General features: G+C 37.3%; 1 protein-coding gene across 2 annotated transcripts in view; it reads left to right on the top strand.

Moving 5' to 3' along the window:
• Window positions 1-20,118, top strand: part of LOC119838234 (anoctamin-4) — a 21,900-nt gene extending 1,782 nt beyond the window's left edge. The window contains exons 2-26 of one of the 2 annotated variants that reach the window (XM_038364086.1): window positions 1-124; window positions 940-1,083; window positions 1,481-1,513; window positions 2,368-2,520; window positions 2,814-2,915; window positions 4,289-4,423; window positions 4,983-5,159; window positions 5,943-6,094; window positions 7,453-7,555; window positions 8,439-8,546; window positions 9,120-9,187; window positions 9,826-9,963; window positions 10,442-10,608; window positions 10,740-10,816; window positions 11,698-11,838; window positions 12,620-12,784; window positions 13,475-13,618; window positions 13,970-14,139; window positions 14,987-15,126; window positions 15,779-15,938; window positions 16,329-16,374; window positions 17,145-17,250; window positions 17,585-17,760; window positions 17,915-18,092; window positions 18,614-20,118. The exon at window positions 1-124 is cut by the window's left edge and continues 1 nt beyond it. In XM_038364086.1, coding sequence (XP_038220014.1) covers window positions 1-124; window positions 940-1,083; window positions 1,481-1,513; window positions 2,368-2,520; window positions 2,814-2,915; window positions 4,289-4,423; window positions 4,983-5,159; window positions 5,943-6,094; window positions 7,453-7,555; window positions 8,439-8,546; window positions 9,120-9,187; window positions 9,826-9,963; window positions 10,442-10,608; window positions 10,740-10,816; window positions 11,698-11,838; window positions 12,620-12,784; window positions 13,475-13,618; window positions 13,970-14,139; window positions 14,987-15,126; window positions 15,779-15,938; window positions 16,329-16,374; window positions 17,145-17,250; window positions 17,585-17,760; window positions 17,915-18,092; window positions 18,614-18,717 — 3,211 coding nt within the window. In that variant the 3' untranslated portion in view covers window positions 18,718-20,118. The remainder of the gene's footprint in view (window positions 125-939; window positions 1,084-1,480; window positions 1,514-2,367; window positions 2,521-2,813; window positions 2,916-4,288; window positions 4,424-4,982; window positions 5,160-5,942; window positions 6,095-7,452; window positions 7,556-8,438; window positions 8,547-9,119; window positions 9,188-9,825; window positions 9,964-10,441; window positions 10,609-10,739; window positions 10,817-11,697; window positions 11,839-12,619; window positions 12,785-13,474; window positions 13,619-13,969; window positions 14,140-14,986; window positions 15,127-15,778; window positions 15,939-16,328; window positions 16,375-17,144; window positions 17,251-17,584; window positions 17,761-17,914; window positions 18,093-18,613) is intronic. The other variant, XM_038364087.1, reaches the window with a different exon arrangement.
• The last annotated feature ends 800 nt before the right edge of the window (window positions 20,119-20,918 follow it).

Below are 20,918 nucleotides of genomic sequence, written 5' to 3'. Positions count from 1 at the left end.
CGGTACCAGCTCAGAGCCGCCAACAGCCTGTATCACTAGCCACAACGCGTGGAATGATTTCGCAAGTTCCACATCCACTACCAGAACGGAACTCAGCCTGTCTGATACTGCTGTTGATGATCAGGTGATTGGTAATTTCCTATATTCAGACCTTTTTATTTAGTCTTTCTAACACATAAGATCACAGATATCCCTGAGGGGGAAGTACCATGAGGAGGATTCTAAAATGTGAAAGAATGATAAAAATTTCCTATCGACCTAAAAGAATCACCTCCATTGCTTGAAAACGCATGGTGCTATCAAGTAAAAATATGAAAAAGTCATTTCAATTGAGAAACTCCATCGTTTTTGGCAACCTTGATACTTGAGAAATTTTGAAAGAATAGAAAAAAATTGATCACGAGGCGGGATTCGAACCCGCGTTTGTTGACAAACCGTAGCAACGACTAGCTAGACTAGCCTCTCGGCCACCCGTGATCCCGCCACAATAATCAAATCTCTTCCACTCTTTCGTTTATGTGCCTCAGAATACGAAAACAACCAATACGAAACAATATTTCAATAATTACAATATTGTATCGTTGGAACGCGGCCTTTGTTAAATTTAATTTTTAGTTTTATAGCATTGCTATAAAGCCTTGATACTTATGTAAAAAATAATATACAATATGCATACCTACTCACTTGCACTTCAAATATTTTACTAAACAGGCTCGCTTTATAAAATATATGAAGATTATTCAACAAATGAGAAATTTTGAAAGAATAGAAAAAATTTGATCACGAGGCAGGATTCGAACCTGCGTATCTTGCCTAACCGTAGCAAAATTTCTCATTTATAAAGCATTTCAATGCTATAAAACTAAAAATTAAATTATTCAACAAAGTTAAGAAGTTATTTAACTAATAAATAATTAGATGCAATTTATATATTTCCAGATACCAAGGCGACGAAGTCACGACCTCACCCTCCCCGGGACCCCCCTCCACAGCCGAGTGCCCTGGAAGTCAGCTGATAGTCTTGCGTCTGATACCGCTTTCGGCACTTCTCTGGCTAATATCATCGAAAGTCCGGTTAATAAGGTAATTGTTATGGATTAAATCTAACCTAGGATATATTTTTACAGACCTTATAATAAAATCGCTGTTCGCTCTGGCGTCGCCCGTGGTACATATGTAGCCTATGTCACTTAGTAAAGTTGTATAAGTGAAAAAAATTTTGAAATCAGTCCTGTAGTTGTGTGAAAAAATGTTTGTAATGTTTACACTAACATACAAACTCATTCCTTCTACAGACAACTTCCATACAGATCTTATGGTGACATTAATTTAATATCTCAAGTGTGTGGACGTAACATAAAAAAAAACATAAGAGAGCTTAGGGTCTACTTTAGTTTTTAAATTAGCCAGACAATTCATCCACGGTCTTTTTCATTATATAAGTTTAAATTTTAACAAGAAGTTTTATCTTTACTTGCAGAGCGTGCCTTTCTTAGAGCCAAGCGGAAAAAAGGTATTTTTTGCTGAAGTTTGACAGATTAGATTAATGAAAACATCTAAATAATTGTCTATGATTTTAGAATTTCTAAGTTCGTTCCATTTCCTGGACTTTAGCGCTCTAATTGTCATATATACCTATCCATGTATTTCTCGAAAGTTCCGGTAAATACCTTCAAATATACAAAATATGTAAAAAGAACATACAACAACATAGACAATATACTTACTTATAATAGACCTTCGCAAATAGCTGAAAAATCTTAATTTTCATTAAGATAATAGATTTAATTTTTTGCATTCTAGTCTCGAACTAATAAAGATCGGGACTCTTTCTTTAAAGACTACTAACTAGAACTAATCTAAATATTTATTTATATGTACATTCATCATTAAAACGCAAATTTTTTTTTTACCCGTGCGTTCATCTGTAACTGACTTCTTTAGACTAGATTTTGAACCATTTTAAACGGACTGATTTCATTCAAACTATGTACAATTATCAAGGATCGGTAAAAGTACAATTCATGAGATATCTTACTAGCTGCGCCCCGCGGTTTCACCTGCGAAAGTCCGTATCCCGTAGGGATATCGGGATTAAAATTATTCCAGTTGTCCAGCTTTCTACGTACCAAATTTCATTGCAATTGGTTCAGTAGTTTTTGCGTGAAAGAACAACAAACACACACACATCCTTACAAACTTTCGCATTTATAATAATAGTAGGATTATCCTGATTAGGATTGGCAGGATTAAATAATTTCCTTACATATAATCTGCATAAGAGTAGATAAGACAAATTAGTTGAATCTATCTTTAAAGCGTTTTTTTTTTTAATAAAATCATATTTATTATTATTTATTTATAAAGGTCTGTCTTCGTGACGACTTACACTCAAGGGACAGTTCAGAAGAGAGGCGGCGCCGGGGCTGGAGACTAGTTAGAAACGTGACGTCAGCCGCGAGTGCTTTCATACCTAAATTCAGGGACACTATGCCTGGAACACCTTTGCCCAATAACCAGGTAGACGAAGAATGTATGGCTGTATACTTGTAACTCTTTAACGCGAAAACCATGGAACGGATTTTGATGATACTCATCAGTAATGTAGCTTGTGTACCATAATAGCACATAAGCTATATAAATTGAATTACATACTTCTGCTTGAAACCACGAGGTGAAACCGCACACCATAGCTTTTTTTATGCTACTATTTCACGCCGATCTCCTGTGAGGGTGTGGTTCCCCGGTGCCAGTTGGCCCAATTCGTGCCGATGTATGCTCGACTTCCAATCAACTTATTTTTTATTTTTCAGGCCATACAAGAGAATAAGGATCCTGAAACACAGGATGATAGGAAACCCTCAATTCCTACTTATCCAAATGAGAAGGAAGATGTTGGAGAAACTAGTCTCGAAGTAAGCAAAAAGGAGCGAATGAGAAATTTTTAAGGAATTGAAAAAAACTACTCAGCGAGATTCGAATCCGCGTCATTTGCCGTTAGCCTTACCTTTCAGCGACCTGTGCTCCCGGGCCGGCAAATGAATTTCTTCTACTCTTTTATTTTCATGTGCCTAAGGGACACTCCGCGCCATCTATTGAGATGATTAACAACCATCTCAACCAATATGAATCCCGATTCGTGATTGAATTTTTCCTATTCTTTAAAAATGTCTCATTTATGAAGTTCCATAAACAAAAATTTAAATAAAAGAATAATTTGACTCATAAAAATAATATTTAAAGCCAACAAAAAAAGTATAAAATACAGTTTAATGAAAACTGTTATTTTAAATACTATAAAACTATTTAGCCGGTTTTCGCTGAAGTTAATAAATAAATGCCTCAGTATTAATTAATTTTAAAATATAAACTATTAGCTTTCCCCTCACGGCTTCGCCCGCGTGATCAAAGAATGTTGTCATGTAACATGTCACATTTTTAATATAGCACCATCTGTCGGAATTTAAAAATATCCCAGTGAAATTGAAAAATTGGAAATTGCTTTAAAAAAAATTGCTCTGAGGAATTGTTCAACCTTTTACCAGTCGCACAGTTCCAACATCGCACCACCCGCCGTAAAAACAAATTCCATCCGCACCATCTGGATGGTTGGCGGTCCACCACCGTACGCTTCACCCGCAACATCTTTCCGCGTACGGTGAAGCTTTGGAACGATTTACCAGCTACGGTGTTCCCGAACAATTACGACATTGGGGCCTTCAAGAAAAGAGCGTATATGTCCCTGAAAGGCCGGCAAAGCACTTGTAACACCTCTAGTGTTGCAAGTGTTTATGGGCGGTGGTGGTACCACTTAACATCGGGTGGCCCACCTGCTCCTTTGCTTGCTCTGCCATTAAAAAAAAAATGAATTGCATCATAACATATATAGTTTCAAGTTGCTTTTGTCACTCTCTAATTATGAACCCTCTAAAATACATTTTTTAATGATGAATGATGATTTCTAAATGATAATTTCATAAATTCATCTTATTATACGTAGACACAAGTGAGACAGTTTAAGTGATCCTTTAATTAAAGCTTGGTTTCACTGCATTTATTTACGTTAAGAGCGGGCAACCGAGCTGGTGGTTCGCCTGGTGGTAAGCGATAAACTCTTTTAATATTTGCATTAACCGAAAGAGTAAAAGAAATTCGATTACTGTGGTGGAATCACGGGTGGCCGAGAGGCTTAGCGTTGCTACGGTATGACAAAAAGACGCGGGATCGAATCCCGCCTAATGAAGCAATTTTTTCTATTCTTTCAAAATTTCTCATATTATTCTGTTAGGGTTTAGCTCCAGATTCCCTGATGTTTCGTGATGGCAGGCGGCGAGTGGACATGGTACTAGCGTATGAGGAAGAAGACTACGGCGTTATGACCGAAGCTGAGGCGAGGAAACGCGACCATAGACGAACATTTCAGGTATATTTTCACCATCATTATTATCTTAATCATCATCACCATGCCCGTTTCTTTCTCTTCACTTTTCCTAGTCCATTCCTTCCCTGCAATCATCAATTTTTATCCAACTTTCCTTATCTCTTTCCACTTAAAGGGTAGCGCATTCGCAGAGGCACTAACTCTGTCAATGTTCACGGGCGGTGGTGATCGCTTACCATCATGTGAACCACCAGCTCAGTCGCTAGCTATTACATAAAAAAATAACATATGTAGGTATTACGAAAACAATTGACGCCTCCTTGGCACAGTAGTAAACGCGTGAGCGTGAACCGAGGATTCCTGGGTTCGATTCCCGGTGGGGACAAAATAAAAAAAAAATGTCTCCGTCTGGCAGGACACAGAAGGCTGATCACCTACTTGTCCATAAAGAAAATCGATCGTTGAAACAGATGTATATTTATGCCCCATACCCCAATAGGGGACACGGGACTTCACTTACACTTTTACGAAAACAATATTTACTAACATCATGAAGTTTATTCGAATTAAATAAAAAAAATATTAACAACTACTATTTCAGGAAAACCTCATAAAAGAGGGGCTGGAGCTTGAATTGGAAAACAAATGTCTCTCCTTCGATGGAAAGACATGGTTTCTGAAAATCCACATTCCATGGAAGACTGAGATGAGATTAGCCGAAGTGATCGGCATGAAGTTGCCAACTAAGCGGTTCATCACTATATCGGTTAGAGCTTGGGTATGTTTGTTTATTTATTTTTTACTAAGGACCCGCCCCAGCTTCGCCCGTGGTACGTATAAAGCCTAAATTCTCCCTCAATACTTTTATTGTAGGGAATCTTAAACTGAAAGAATTCAAAACGGACCAGTAGTTCCTGAGATTAGCACGTTCAAACAAACAAACGAACAAACACTTCAGCTTTATAATATATAGCTGTCCAGTTGAATATCTGAATTATTGCGATTAGAGTTATATATTTGAGTTTAAATAATATCAAACGAACTAACTAACCCTTCAGCTTTATAGGTATACTGGTTTGGATGTTTCAATAAAGATATGTTACGGAACCCTATTTTTTTCCAAAATAAAATATAGTCTATGTTACTCGTGGATAATGTAGCTTTCGAATGGTGAAAGAATTTTTAAAATCGATCCAGTAGTTTTTGAGCCTATTCATTACAACCAAACAAACAATTAAAGTTTTCCTCTTGATAATATTAGTGTAGATTAGAGACCCGATCCGGCTTCACCCGTGGTACGTATAAAGCCCTCAGCACTCAGGGATCACATACATATGCAACGGTGAAGGAAATTTAAACTCCAGTACTGAATCCATTGGTTTGAAAATAATTATCGATTTAAGTTATTTGTTGTTTTTTAAAGAATAGAAAACATTGAATCACGAGGCGGGATTCGAACCTGCGTCATTTTTTTCAAACTCAGCAATTGAATCTCTTCTACTCTTTCGATTTTATGTACCTAAGGGACACCCCACTCTATCTCTTAATGACGTTATTACAGAGCGACGAAAAACAAGCGGAGAAGGATAAGAAATTCTACACAAAATGGCGCCGAAAATGGAAGCAGTTATATGAATATGACCACAGCAGGATCGAACCTGAACCGTCGTTTTTCACAGCCACTGAACGGCCGGGTGTTAGAAGAGAAGAACAGTAAGTTATTTCTTTCTTACTCTTATCATACTACTATCCTACTACCATCTTCCTAATATTTTATTTTTATCCTTTTTTGTTCTACTACTGTGCCCCGCGGTTTCACCCGCGTAAGTCCGTATCTCGTAGGAATGTCGGGATAAAAAGTTGCCCGTATGTTATTCCAGTTATTGCGTGAAATAGCAACAAACGCACACACATCCTTACAAACACTCGCTTTTATAATATTAAGTAGGATTATTGCTTGTATTCTACTTCTTCTGCAGATGTGAAAGTTTGTGGGGGTAGATGGATGTTTGTTACTCCTTCCCTTAATAATACTTTTTAACAAAAAACTGAGCACCCTTCAAGTGTTCAGAACTAAACCAAATTTAAAAGAGACCACACGGGTACTAGTTTAAAAAAAAAAAAGAATTCAAAATGGGTTCATCATCCAGTCGACAGTACTGACATAATAACAGACAGAGAAATTAAGTCGAATTGAGGATCTCCTCCTCTTTTTAAGTCAGTTAAAAACAACTGACTTGATAAGGATGACAATCAGTGGCGTAGCTATCATAGGGCCAGGTGGTGCAGTGCACCAGGGCCCCGAAGCTCAGGGGGCCCTCTAACCTCAGCTTTGAAAGAGGGGAGGAAGGCGGAAAGTGGGGAGGAGGACCCGATTCTTTCCCTATGCACCAGGGCCCTTGTCCCTCTAGCTACGCCACTGATGACAATTAGCATGACAGTATTATTTTGTGTTTGATTTTACGCGAGTAGTGTAATATTATTAACCCGACGTTTCGAACACTTTACAGGGAGCGTTAATATAATGAATAAGTGTCGTTTAAAATCCGTTAAAAAGTCTTTAATTTCTAAATTGACATGATTTTATTGAAAGACTAGCTGCACCCGGCAAACGCTGTTCTGCCTTACTCTTATCATTTAGGGGTATGAAAAATAGATGTTGGCCGATTCTCATAGATACCAGATAAGCACAAAAAAAATCATCAAAATCGGCCAAGCCGTTTCGGAGGAGTATGGCAACGAAAACTGTGACACGAGAATTTTATATATATAGATATATTTTTTAGTCTTTGGATTACGTAAAAACTGAAACAGTAGCCTATAGATTCAGGGATCACGTAGGTATATATCCAACTGAAAGAACTTTTAGGAATCGGCTCAGTTTCTGAAACTATTGCATTTAAACAAACATACTTAACTTTACACTTTTTTACATCTGAGATGGATTATATACACGGCGGAGACTAGTAGATTATTCTTAAGATTTTCTGTCAATATTGACTCATAATCCCTAAATAAAATAGAATAAAAAATAGCTTTATATTATAAGTACGGGTGTTTATTTGTTTCAGATTTCTAGTCAAGGACCGGCACACCCAATTCTCACCAGCACAGCGGAGTTTGCTTGTCATGCAAATTTTATTAAGAGCTCGATATGACAATAACGAAACTAAGGTACAAAATCCTACTGAGGTTATTAATGCGATAATTTGTAAGAATGGATGGATGGGTAAAGCAGTGGTGGCTCAGTGGTGAGAACCTCGGACTTCAAAATCGATAAGTCGAGGTTCGAGACCGGGGCGAGCGTGCAGGAAATAAATTGATCTTTCAATTTATCTGCACATGTGGATAACATCACCACTGCTTAAAACGGTGAAGGAAGACATCGTGAGGAAACCGGCATGTCCAAGAATCAAAAAAGTTCGACGACATGCGACATCTGCCAACCCGCACTTGGCCAGCGTGGTGGATTATGACCTAAACCCTCATAGGAGGCCTGTGTCCCAGCAGTGGGAACATATATGGGCTGATGATGATGGATGGATGGATAAACGCAAGAACAGCTTATTGCATCTGTGTGAAATTTGGTACAGAGATGGATTATAGTCTGGATTAGTACATAGGCTACTTTTTACCCGGGTACCACGCGATTCATCCTACCGCCCATGAACATTTACAGAAGTAGCGTCTGCAAATGTGTTGCCCGCTTTTAAGGGAAAAGATTAACGACAGGAATTAAGGAAAGGACTGGAAAGGAAAAGAATACATGCCTCCGACTATTCCAGGACGTAACACAGTAGCATGCTACTATTTCACGCCGGTCTTCTGTGGAGGTGTGGTACTTTTCCGTTGCGAGCTGGCTTAATTCGTGCCGAAGTGTGCTTAACTCCCACATTTTCACAATTCTAACAAAAATACCATTGACTAATGAAAAAAACCTTAGACAAACACATATTACTTGGCTTTCTATTGGCATAATAGTTTTAAAACCGATTCAGCCGATCCAGAGGTACAATGAGACAAACTCACCAATTCAATGATACCAAATTATTTTCAGATGGGAATTCGTAGATTGCTCAATGACGGAACGTATCTAGCGTGTTTTCCACTTCATGAGGGTAGATATGGTACAGACAGTGCAGATAAAACACAGACAGACCGACGGGTAATGTTATCACGCTTGTATTAGCTTCACCTGTATGTTTGTATATAGCTGACTCCTTTAGAAGTGATTTGGACACACTTTAAAAGCACAGATTTAATTCAAACTTTGCACACTTATTAAGGATGGGTTATCCTCAATAGGATGGCCAGGATGAAATAACTTCGCAACGTTTACTTAAATATAATAGAACAAGCGAGACAATTTAGTTGATAGTATCATGATAAGTCTTTTTCATATATTTTTTATGTCATATCGGGCAACTGAGCTGCTGGTTCGCCTGACGGTAAGCGATTGCCACTGCCCATGAATATTTGCAGAGGTAGTGCCTCTGCGAATGCACTGCGCGCTTATAAGGGGTAAGGGATAAGGAAAGGATTGACGACTCAAAGGAGGGTATGGACTGGGAAGAGGGAGGAAAAGGAAACGGGCCTGTTTGGTTAATGTATTTCTATAATTTGTTGTGTTAGTTTAAATAATTGTTGTCTATGCTTAATAATTAACATATAATTAGAAAAATACTTCAATGATTGAAAAGAGATAGGAGAAAATTAAAATATAGCTTTTGTGTTCCAGTTGCTATATTTAGAATGGGCCCGACCCTGCAAATGGTATAAAAAACAACCTCTATGGCTTGTGAGAAGGTACGTGTATCAATTTCTACTAATCATATTATATGAATGATAATGGTGGTATACTCATGAGGAGGTGTGTTTAATTGTCTATCTTTCACGTCGTAAAAGAACGATTTTATGCAATATGCATGTCTGAACATAGGAGAAAGAGTGATAGGCTACTTTTAACCGCGGTGAAACATCTCATTCCCATGCGAATTTCGTTTGACTACGCAGGCAAAACCAAGTCGGAAAGCTGGTTTTCATCGGATTATATGTCATAGCGGCAACTGAGCTGGTTGTTCGCCTGATGGTAAACGATCACCATCGCCCATGAACATTCGCAGAGGCTCAGACCTCTGAGAATGCGCTGCCCGCTTTTAAGGGATTAAGGATAAGGAAAGGATTGATGACTGTTAAGAAGGAATGGACTGGGAAGGGCTTGGAGAAGGAAATAGGCCCCCGGCTCCCCCACTCACCGTACGAAACATAATAGCATGCTACTATTTCACGCCGGTTTTCTGTGCGCGTGTGGTACTTCCCCGGTGCGAGCTGGCCCATTTCCTGCCGAAGTGTTCTCTCCTCCCACATTAAACTAGCTTTAGCTTAGAATTTTGCGTGAAAATATTACAAGCTGCTGTTCAGAGTTGGTAAATTTTAATTCGCAGGTACTTCGGTGAGAAAATAGCTTTGTATTTTTGCTGGCTTGGTTTTTATACGAAAATGCTTTATGCGCCCGCCATTGTGGGTAGCTTGTGTTTCTTGTATGGTCTGGCCAGCATGGATTCCGGAGACAATATACCGAGGTGGGTGTTTTTTTATCCGACCGTGAAAACGGAAAATATTCTTTCCTTGTGTTTGATTTTACGCGAGTATTATATATTTAGAAATTCAAAACTTTTTAACGGATTTTAATATCAATATATATATATATATATAAAAGAAAGAGGTGTTAGTTACACTATTTATAACTGAAGAACGGATTAACCAATTTGGCTGAAAATTTGTGCAGAGGTAGCTTGGACCCAGGAGACGGACATAGGATAGTTTTCATCCCGGAATTCCAACGGGAACGGGAACATGCGAGAAAAACCCCGGGTCTAAGTTTCCTGCGACTACGCGGGCATAGCCGCGGGCGGATAGCTAGTAATGAATAAATCGGGTTTAAAATTCGTTCAAAAGTCTTTAATTTCTAAAAAAATACTCTTTGATTGAAGTGTCGAAGCATTTTTAACACCACCAGTATCGTTGCTATAAATTGAAGCCATCTATTATAATTTCCAGTAGAGAAATATGCGATGGAAAGGGCCCGGGTAACATAACTCTGTGCCCACTGTGCGACAAAGCTTGTCAATACCAACGTCTGTCTGACTCGTGTCTCTTCGCCAAACTTAGTTATCTCTTCGATAATCCCGCTACTGTATTCTTCGCTATTTTCATGTCTTTCTGGGGTGAGTCATTTTCGTATATTATGAAGAGATGTGGTCCAAGAGTTGAACTTTGAGGGACACTTTTGAAAAATGTATGTATATGCCCATTTTTTTTATAAGATACATTAATTATATAATTATTTATATTTCAGCGACTACATTTCTGGAGTTATGGAAACGAAAGCAATCTGTATTGAGGTGGGAATGGGATCTGGGTGGTGTTGATCAAGTAAGGATAAGTTAGCTACTTAAACACATACAAAATTTCATTTACTAATACAGTAGATAGCGTATGATCTTGGAAAAGTAGGTGAAAGGGGCTACGCATCACCGCCACTGGTCTTTTCGCTTTTATCGGTCATAGCTTAATCTTCTTAATATATATAAATCTCGTGTCACAATGTTTGTCCTCAATGGACTCCTAAATCACTTAACCGATGTTAATAAAATTCGCACACCATGTGCAGTTCGATCCAACTTGAGAGATAGGATAGTTTAAATAATTTTTATTACGATAAATGACAACCCGGGCGGAGCCGGGGCGTGCAGCTAGTGTTATTTAATCTATAGTCTTGCTCTATGACTAGACTTTCCAACAAAAATGTCTAGTTCGAACTAATATCTCTTGAGATCAGTTCGTTTATAAAACGAGAATTGAAATCGAAATTAAATTAGCATTCACAAATCGTAAATCACATTTACAACATCCGTCACGATCACGGTCAGAGCACGGTCGCAGTCACAATGACAATCGCAGTCACAATCGCAGTCGCAGTCGCAGTCGCAATCGCAGTCATAGTCGCAGTGACAGTCGCAGTCGCAGTCGCAATCGCAGTCATAGTCGCAGTGACAGTCGTAGGCGTAGTCGCAGTCGCAGTCGCACTCGTAGTCGCATTCATAGTCGCAGTCGAAGTCACAGTCAGAGTTGGAGTCAAAGTCGCAGTCGTAGGTGCAGTCGCAGTCACAGCCACAGCAACGGTACAGTACGGTCACGACCATGGTCATCGTCACCGTCAGACACCGTCATGTCGTTACGGTCATATCCATAATCATAATTCATAATCATATTTTTTTTGCTTCTAACCCATAATTAACCGTATCGTTTTCAAGGACGAAGACCTCCGTCCCGAGTTCGAGACCTCGGTGAAGACTTTCCGCACGAACCCAGTGACGAGGGAAAAGGAACCCTTCCTGCCGCCCTGGCAGAAGACCATGAGATACGTGGCCACCAGTTCGGCTGTTCTTTTTATGGTAATTATTTCAGACTAGCGTTCCGACCCCGCTTCACCCGTGGTATTTCTTCATACATATAAATTACGTGTCATAATGTTAGCTATCATACTCCTGCGAACGGATGAACCGATTTTTATGAAATTTTATGTGCATGTCCGGTCTGAGAATCGGCCAACATGTATTTTTCATACCCCTAAATGATAAGAATAAGGCAGAACACAGTTTGCCAGGTCAGCTAGTAATATACATAAATTATCTGTTACTTTGTCTGTCCGCGATCCTAAACTACTCGACCGATTTCATTCAAATGTGCACACCATGTGCAGTTTGATGTAATTTAAAAGATAGGAAAATTTAAAATTTTACCCAATATCATTGGTTACTTATTTGCTTTCAAACAAACAATGGCGTTAGTCTTTCTACATGTGCTACATGCTCCTACGCTTCATCTATTATTACACCATGGAAATTGGCGATTGTCGCTTTTCAGACGTGTGTGTCTCTCTCATCATCATAGCTTGCGAACGAATAAAGCGATTTCAATTTAATTATATATTAAAGGTGACTTATTTTCGAGTGTTTTTAACCAACTCACTTATTTCAAAACTCATCGCAAAGTTAAATAGGCTATGTCAAATTTCAAATTCAAAATGGCCGACAAAACAAAATGGCGTCGTAGTTTTAAAAACCTAGAATTCATATTTTGATCTCAGGTTAAGACATGACAAGTTGTTACCTCTTATACATATATCTACTATGTATATATAGTTATGTTATATTATATATTCTTTTATTTCAGATAGTTGTCGTGATGGGTGCTGTGTTAGGAACAATAATCTATAGGATATCTATGGTGTCCGTTATTTATGGCGGGAGTGGTTTCTTTCTAAAGAAACACGCCAAAATTTTCACCGCCATGACAGCTGCCTTAATCAATTTGATTATTATCATGATACTGACTAGAGTAAGTTTATATTGTGTAAACAATTATAGATTAATCTTTTCTACTATAAAGGTCAGTCAAGGATCAGGTCATGGATTCGAACTAAACACTAAAATCGAATCAAATGCCAATCAAACACAAAAAAAATCACGTCAATCGGTTGAAAACCCACGGAGTTGTATATCACAGAATACAAAAAAAAAACAGAATTGAGAACCTTCGTATAATTGAGAACCTTCTTCGTTTTGGGAACGTCGATCGCAAAGGGAGATCGCTTGTATTTATTAATTTAATGGAATGACAAATACATGTTACATTTTAACCTGAAGACATTATCATAAAAAAAATTATATTGCATTGTAAGGCAAACAAACTAACAAATATAATGGACTATATATATTTGTTAGTTTGTTTGCTTGCAGTTATGAATCTCTGAAACGCATATCGGGATATGGGTTCGAAATTTTAATGCCACTTTTGCTATCACATGCTGATTCCATTTGGTTTTATACTTGTAAAAAATTATTTATTTTCGAATTCATGTGCCTGCTTGTCTTTAGTACAGTCTTTAGTACAGTCAATTGACTCTTAATTTTCAGTAATACCGAAAGCCCGTATCCGCGGTGTATAAGCGGTGGTGATCTCTTACCATCAGGCGAACCACCAGCTAAGATGCCCGCTATGACATATAAAAATGTTTGTGTATTTCAGATTTACGCCAAAATAGCATTATATTTGACAAACATAGAAAATCCAAGAACGCACACGGAGTACGAAGATTCATACACTTTCAAGATATTCTTCTTTGAATTCATCAATTTCTACTCATCCCTTATCTATATTGCCTTCTTTAAGGTATGTACAGATGATTTATTGTAATACTAGTTCAAGGAAGCGGCTTTACTCGCATCATACTTGGGAAAAATAGGCGACTTGCTGAATCTAATTATATCCAAGTCTGTAGAGCAATTTTTTCTTAAAAGTCATAAAGTTAGAAAATTCACGTTCAAAACAAGAGTAGTGTCTATAATCTAAAAATCTACAACCCATCTGTTTACAACTAGCAATCCCCCCGGCTTCGCTTATATGGCCTATAGCACTCATTGATAACGTAGATATCCAAGGGTGAAAATAGAAACGGTCCAGTCGCTCCTGAGATTGACACGTTCACATAAACTCTTCAGCTTTATTACGAGGTATTTTCAGGGCCGTTTCTACGATTACCCAGGAGATGATCAGGCCAGGAAGTCCGAATTCTTCAAGCTGAAGGGAGACATTTGTGACCCGGCGGGTTGTCTGTCAGAACTCTGCATCCAGCTGGCTATTATAATGATTGGAAAACAATGCTTCAATAATTTCGTGGAGCTTGGCTATCCGTGAGTGGATTGCTATTAATCTTTTCTCTTTTTATGTAATACTAGCTGCGCCCCGCGGTTTCACCCGCGTAAGTTTGTATCCCGTAAGAATATCGGATTAAAAAGTTACCTATATGTTATTCCAGTTGTCCAGCTTTCAACGTACCAAATTTCATTGCAATCGGTTCAGCAGTTTTTGCGTGAAAGAGCAACGAACACACACATCCTTACAAGCTTTCATATAATGTTAGCAGGAGGATGTACGTGTAGTTTTGCGTGGTGGTAAGTGATCACAACCGCCCAGGAACATTCGTAGAGGTAGGGCCGGTGCATATTCGTTGCCCGCTTTTGGGGTAAAGGATAAGGAAATAATTGATGACGGGTATGAAGAAGTGGCCTTGGAAGGCTGAGGAAAGGAGACAGGTCTCATGATAAACATTTGGTGAACAGCAGTAGATCAAAAATATTTTATTTTATATGCTTGTAAGTTGTAATCGAATCTTTTAGACTCGATTTAGACCCACACTCATCAAGGATCAGAGATAATACAATATGTTCAAGATTCAATCTCCTGTTATCTTGATTAGGATTGCTAGATTTTTCTTAAGTATGGATACTCTCTATATTCTAGAGACCTACAATGGCAATCGGCCTCAGAATAGATTTATTAATATAGTCTACGCACATTATTACCTTAGTTTTCAGCTTTAAGTTATTTAAGATCTTTTAGCCTAACTTCATTATGCATAAATGAAAAAATAAATACATGTAGAAATAGACATATGTTTTACAGAAGCTTCTTAATCGACTAAAAATATGATCAAAATATTGATATGACAGCAGAAAAAAAATTATATAAATATTACAGCAAACTCCACAACTGGTGGCGCCAAAGATCCCACAGGGCCGTAACTAGGGACCCTAGCAAGCCCCACATGGCGTGGGAGCAGGACTACCATTTACAGGACCCGGGCAGACTCGCGTTGTTCGACGAGTATCTGGAAATGAGTGAGTTTTTTTGAATCGGTAGATAAACTAAAAATAATTCAATTTTTTCTCTGCTTTTTCGGGACATAGTATTACTATATATTACAAAACATGTCAGCCGGGCCTATTAAAATAAACTTAAATTCAAATGCAAATTCAATTTCAAATTCAAATTCAATTGCCTATTCTACCTGTCTGGCTGTTCGCGATAAATTCAAAAACGACTGCACCGATTTTTATCATACTTCACACTCGACACTCATAGCTCTATTCTCTGTTCTGATTCTTTTGATAGGGAACTGTGTTTCCGTTTTAGAATTTGAAAGCAAAGAAGAACCATTTATTCCAACATTTTTAAACTGAAAATAATGGACAATCTCAAATAATCTGTAAATAATGAGCAAAAAATTTTTATTTGATTTCGCATATTATAATTTAGAGTGGCCCATCCCCCTGAATGGACAAAAAAGGTCCCAATTTGGTGACCTTTTAAAAAAGACTGGTAAAAAAGACGAATATACCTTACCTTTATTTATTTATTGTACAGTTTGTCATAAAGAAATAAAGGAAGAAAAGCTCTTAACACATGAAAGAAAAATTGTACATATAACGGCCTTATGGCTCGAAGCCATCTCTGTCAGGCAGCCTTAAACCTATTTATTCTACCTTCCAGTCCTGCAGTACGGTTTCGTGACACTGTTTGTAGCGGCGTTTCCCCTGGCGCCGCTTTTTGCTCTACTAAACAACATAGCGGAGATAAGGTTGGACGCTTACAAGATGGTCACTCAGGCGAGGAGGCCTCTGGCCGAAAGGGTGGAGGATATTGGAGCTTGGTGAGTGGTTTGGGGATTCGAACGGGATGAAAAAACAAGGAGAACTCATTATCAGCCTTTTTGCATTGCTGGGTAGGCCTCTTATGAGGGTTCAGGCCATAATCCAAGTTGCTGACATGCTGGTTTCTTCCTCCACCGCTTTGAGCAATGTTATCCACATGTGCAGATAACTGATACTAAAACTTCGCTGTCCGTCTGTCTGTCTGCCTGTCCATCTGTCACCAGGCTATATCTTATGTACCGCGATAGTTAGACAGTAGAAATTTTCTGATATAATGTTTATCTGATCGTTCCGATATATCATATCGTGGATGGGTGACCAAGTTTTTTCCTTTTAGTGGCTCCTTACTAAATTTATTTGTAAATATTTATATAATTGTTACATTATAGGTACGGAATTCTTAGAGGCATCACATACGCGGCTGTTGTATCGAATGTAAGTATGATTTTCTTTTACTTTAATATATTTTACCTCGACACCTTATTAATATACTTAACTAGCTGCGTTTCATTCATCCGCGTAAGTCTGTATCCTGTAGGAATATCGTAGGTATAGAGAGCCTATGTGTTATTCCAGTTGTCCAGCTATCTACGTACCAAATTTAATTGCAATCGGTTCAGTAGTTTTTAGAGAAAGAGTAACAAACATATGCACAAAAATCAATATAAGTGGAAACATGAATCACTCTATCTATTAAAAAACCCTATACATACCCCATGCATACATAGGGACATAGGGACAGAGAAAGCAACTTCGTTTTATACTATGTAGTGAAGCAGGATGTATATAACAATATTGAAAACCTGAATGATAAGAGTAAGGCAGAACAGCGTTTGCCGGGTCAGCTAGTGTATTCATAATTTTTTTTTTTATTTTTTATTGTGGGATAGGGAAGCGCTTGACTACCATCTCGCCTGCTGGTAAGCGTAGATGTAGTCTAAGATGGAGCGCGCTTCCCTAGGAGGTACCTGTTCACTCTACTTTTGAAGATCCCCGGATTATACCCGACAGGGAACACAGACTCATGTTCCATGCAACGCATGTTCCAGTCCCTTGCGGTTCGAATAAAGAATGTAGAGTCGAACCGCTCAGTCCGGGTACATGGAACATCCTCGATAAAGCGATGCCTAGAGTCTGTGCGCCTCGACGACCGATGGAAGAATGGGGATGGCGGAATCAAATTGTATGTATGTATATGTTTTCAGGCGTTCGTCATAGCATATACCAGTGACTTCATTCCAAGAATGGTGTACAAATATGTATATTCCCCAGATTACACACTGTCTGGTTACATCGATCATTCTTTATCGTGTAAGTATATTTGAATTTTCACATTTTTTCAACCGATTCAAAACAGGTGAAGGTTATAATTGTATTTTTTTGTGTTTGTTACCTCATAACTTTTTACTGGCTGGATCGATTATTATGATTCTTTTTCTGTTAGAAAGCTGGTACCTCCCATGGATCCACATTTAAAATCGGTCTATTTCTGACAATGGATCTATCAAGGGATCACAATTGGCTGAGAACCTCTCAGGCGTTGCAACTGTTTGGCAAAAAAGCTGGTTCGAATCCCGCCTCGTGATCCATTTTTTTCTATTCTTTCATAATAAGTTTGTTTATAAGTGCAAGCTTTTCTTTCAAGTATTCAACACATCGGACTACAGAGAGGATTGGGGGGCTGATGAGAACGAGGTCGACCCCCCAACGTGCGCGTACAGGGGTTACCGCAACCCCCCGGACCACTCCGACCCCTACGGCCTGTCACCACATTATTGGCATGTGTTCGCTGCTCGGCTGGCCTTTGTAGTTGTTTTTGAGGTAATTTAAAAACACTTCGTTTCATAAAACAATTAAAAACTGACTCGGTGTGACTGGTCTGATTCAAATCTTCATACCAGACCTTTAAAATAAATAAAAAATCCTCGATTTAGTTGATGAATTTGCTTAATTTTCAATAAAAATACATTTCCAGCACGTAGTATTCGGTCTGACTGGTCTGATGCAGCTGTTTATACCAGACGTCCCAACGGAACTCCGCACGCAAATACAAAGAGAGGCGCTGTTAGCGAAGGAAGCGAAATACGAACATGGCAGACGGCGTCTGTCGACTGAATACAGACAACTTATAACGCAGAAGAGCGAGAATGCAGGTTAGGTTTCACTCGACTGTGTTGGAAAGGGTTATGTTTTTGGTATGATATAGTACTTCAAGTTATATTGTATGGTTGAGAGTTTTATAATGTGTAGTGTGGTAGCTATGATTTTTTTAAGTAGCAATTATTAAATGCAATGAAAGAAGTTATAGTCCGATTACTTGAGTATTAATTTATAGTTGTTGGTTATAACTTATAATATATTTAATAACCACCTTATACAGGGTGTCCTAAAAAGCGTATGGGTTTTTATGGGGATTTATTTTGTAATCTGCGTATTGGAAACTACAAGTTATGTTGATCATTTTACACCATCGGCGGGATACACTGTATAAATTTTTCTAAAAATTATTTCATTCATAAACTCAGTACTTTAACGGGTTTATACGCGATCATAATACTCATGTAAAATCAAATACAGGGAAACATATTATACAATTCAATTTAGGAATATTTATTTTAATCAAGATAATTAAACTGCATCTATTTGATTTCATAAAGCAACATTATTTTAACAGAACGCCAAGGGCCATGCTTGCGACGGCCTTCCCGCGCTTCTGACGGGCTCGACGCTCACGTAGCTGTCACACAACGGCCATCTTCGCCACAGATAACAGATTAAGAATGACAGCACAGATTATAGAAGCTTTGCATTATCTGTATTGGTGTGTCAAAACTTTTTAGATGGTCTTGTTTGCATTTAATTGTTTCTTGTGAATATTTTTAACAATTGAGTATAAATTGTTGTCAGGAATTAATTAATTGATAGAATAGGTATATGATATTAAATTATATTCATATATTTATGATATTATTTACTGAATAGAAAATTTATATTCAGGGTTGTTCTAGTCTTGAAATTATAGTGAATATCAATAAAAAATGTATATAGAGCTCTCTATAATGGAGCAATATATTCATATTGGAAAAATATAAAATCGAGAAAACTCAATCATGAGGTGGGATTCGAACCGGCGTCTTTCGCCATACCGGTGCCATGCCCTAACTCTTGGCCACCCGTGATGCATCCTCAACAATTTCTATTCTTTATTTTCATGTGCTTAAGGAACACCCCACGCCCTCTATTGAGAAAATTAACAACTATCACAACCAATATGAAACATTATTTATGAAGATAGGATAAAATCCTTCTTGAATTAGCGAGTGGTAGTTGAAGTTGTTTTTTTAATATTTATAATTTTTCTAAATGTTATAAAAAGGTAACAAAAATATACTCATAGTTACTTATTCATACTCATTTAATCAAAGACATTTTTTTTTTCTTTTTTCATTATATTTTACTCTGTGGTTCCTAGTACACATAATTATTTTTACATCGACTATATACGAGAATAAATATTCAATAATACCACAGATAACATAATACTATACTAATAATAATACGGTCGATTATTGTAATAAATACAATAGTAGAATTACATTCAAGGGTTTGCCAGATATAACACGTATTTCCCGCGTAGTACAACCACAGATAATATATTACTTATTAAAGTTTCATTATAATGGATCGTGGATTACGGAGACATTGTTAAGTTTTGTTTACTTTAAAACTTCGTACATTGAAAATATATTGGGTCCAAACTATATTAATGTGAATGATTATTAGTAAATGTAGAATTAGGAATCTTTAAGGGAATTTCATTAACTGTTATTATATAGTAATACTTTTATATACACTCATGATTTTACCTACATATATTAAAAACACATAGTTTGTTGTGTTTTTTAATTATAGCTGCTTCAAGTATTTATCCTATTTTACAATTCAGAAATCGGTGAATCTCAGTTAAACAATGCTTTGTTTTATTTTGACAAGACTATTTATGCATATTGATATTGAAAGAATTGTGTTAATCAATTTAATTAAGTCTATATTGTGTGTTCGTATTTAATATTATAGGTATCGTAATAATAGGATCTTATGAATTAATCTAACGTGATGTCGAATTTTAATGTGATATTAATTAAGGAGCACTTTTTAAATGTTTTTTCATTTACTACTCAGTGTTGCAATAAATGTTATTGTTAATATATTCATTTGTTAAATTTAATTTTTAGTTTTATAGCATTGAAATGCTTTATAAATGTGAAATTTTGAAAGAATAGAATTTTTTCTATTCTTTCAAAATTTCTCATATTCATTTGTTTTATTTTATCTTCAAGTAATATCATGTCTATGGCAATTTTTGGCCATCTTGTAAAGGGACATAGATATGTTATACATTTTTTTAATACAAAAATCATATATTAAAAGAAACAATTAACAACCACCTGGGTTACTAGTACAGTTTTATGATCTTGATATTCATAACCAAGGCAGGGTTATGAAATCTCAAATATTTTCTACTTCACTACATAGTATAAATCAAAGTCGCTTTCTCTGTCCCTATATCCCTATGTATGCTTAAATCTTTAAAACTACACAACGGATTTTCATGGGGTTTTTTTTAATAGATAGAGTGATTCAAGAGAAGGTGTATATGTATAATAACATCTATTACTAAACGTAAAAAGTTCCTAAACGTCAAACTCGAGAATGGGTCGCCCAATTCCTTTTTTTTTTAATTTTTTGATATCATCATCGGCATAGGAGCTGGTGGGTCGGCTGATGGTAAGCGCTACCACCGCCCATAAACATTTGGAGAGACGAAAAGTCCATTGCAGACCTTACACCTATACCTACAAATGGATTGTCGTTTATAAATTGGAAAGGGATTAAGAAAGGATTGGCGATAGGAATAAAGGAAAGGACTGGGCAGGGTAAGGAAAAGGAAATGGGCCTCCGGCTCCCCCACTCACCGA

The sequence above is a fragment of the Zerene cesonia genome, unplaced genomic scaffold (genome assembly GCF_012273895.1).
Source record: "Zerene cesonia ecotype Mississippi unplaced genomic scaffold, Zerene_cesonia_1.1 Zces_u001, whole genome shotgun sequence".
NCBI lineage: Eukaryota > Metazoa > Arthropoda > Insecta > Lepidoptera > Pieridae > Zerene > Zerene cesonia.
Note: the sequence above shows the minus strand (reverse complement) of the source record. Positions and strands in the feature narration are given on the sequence as shown.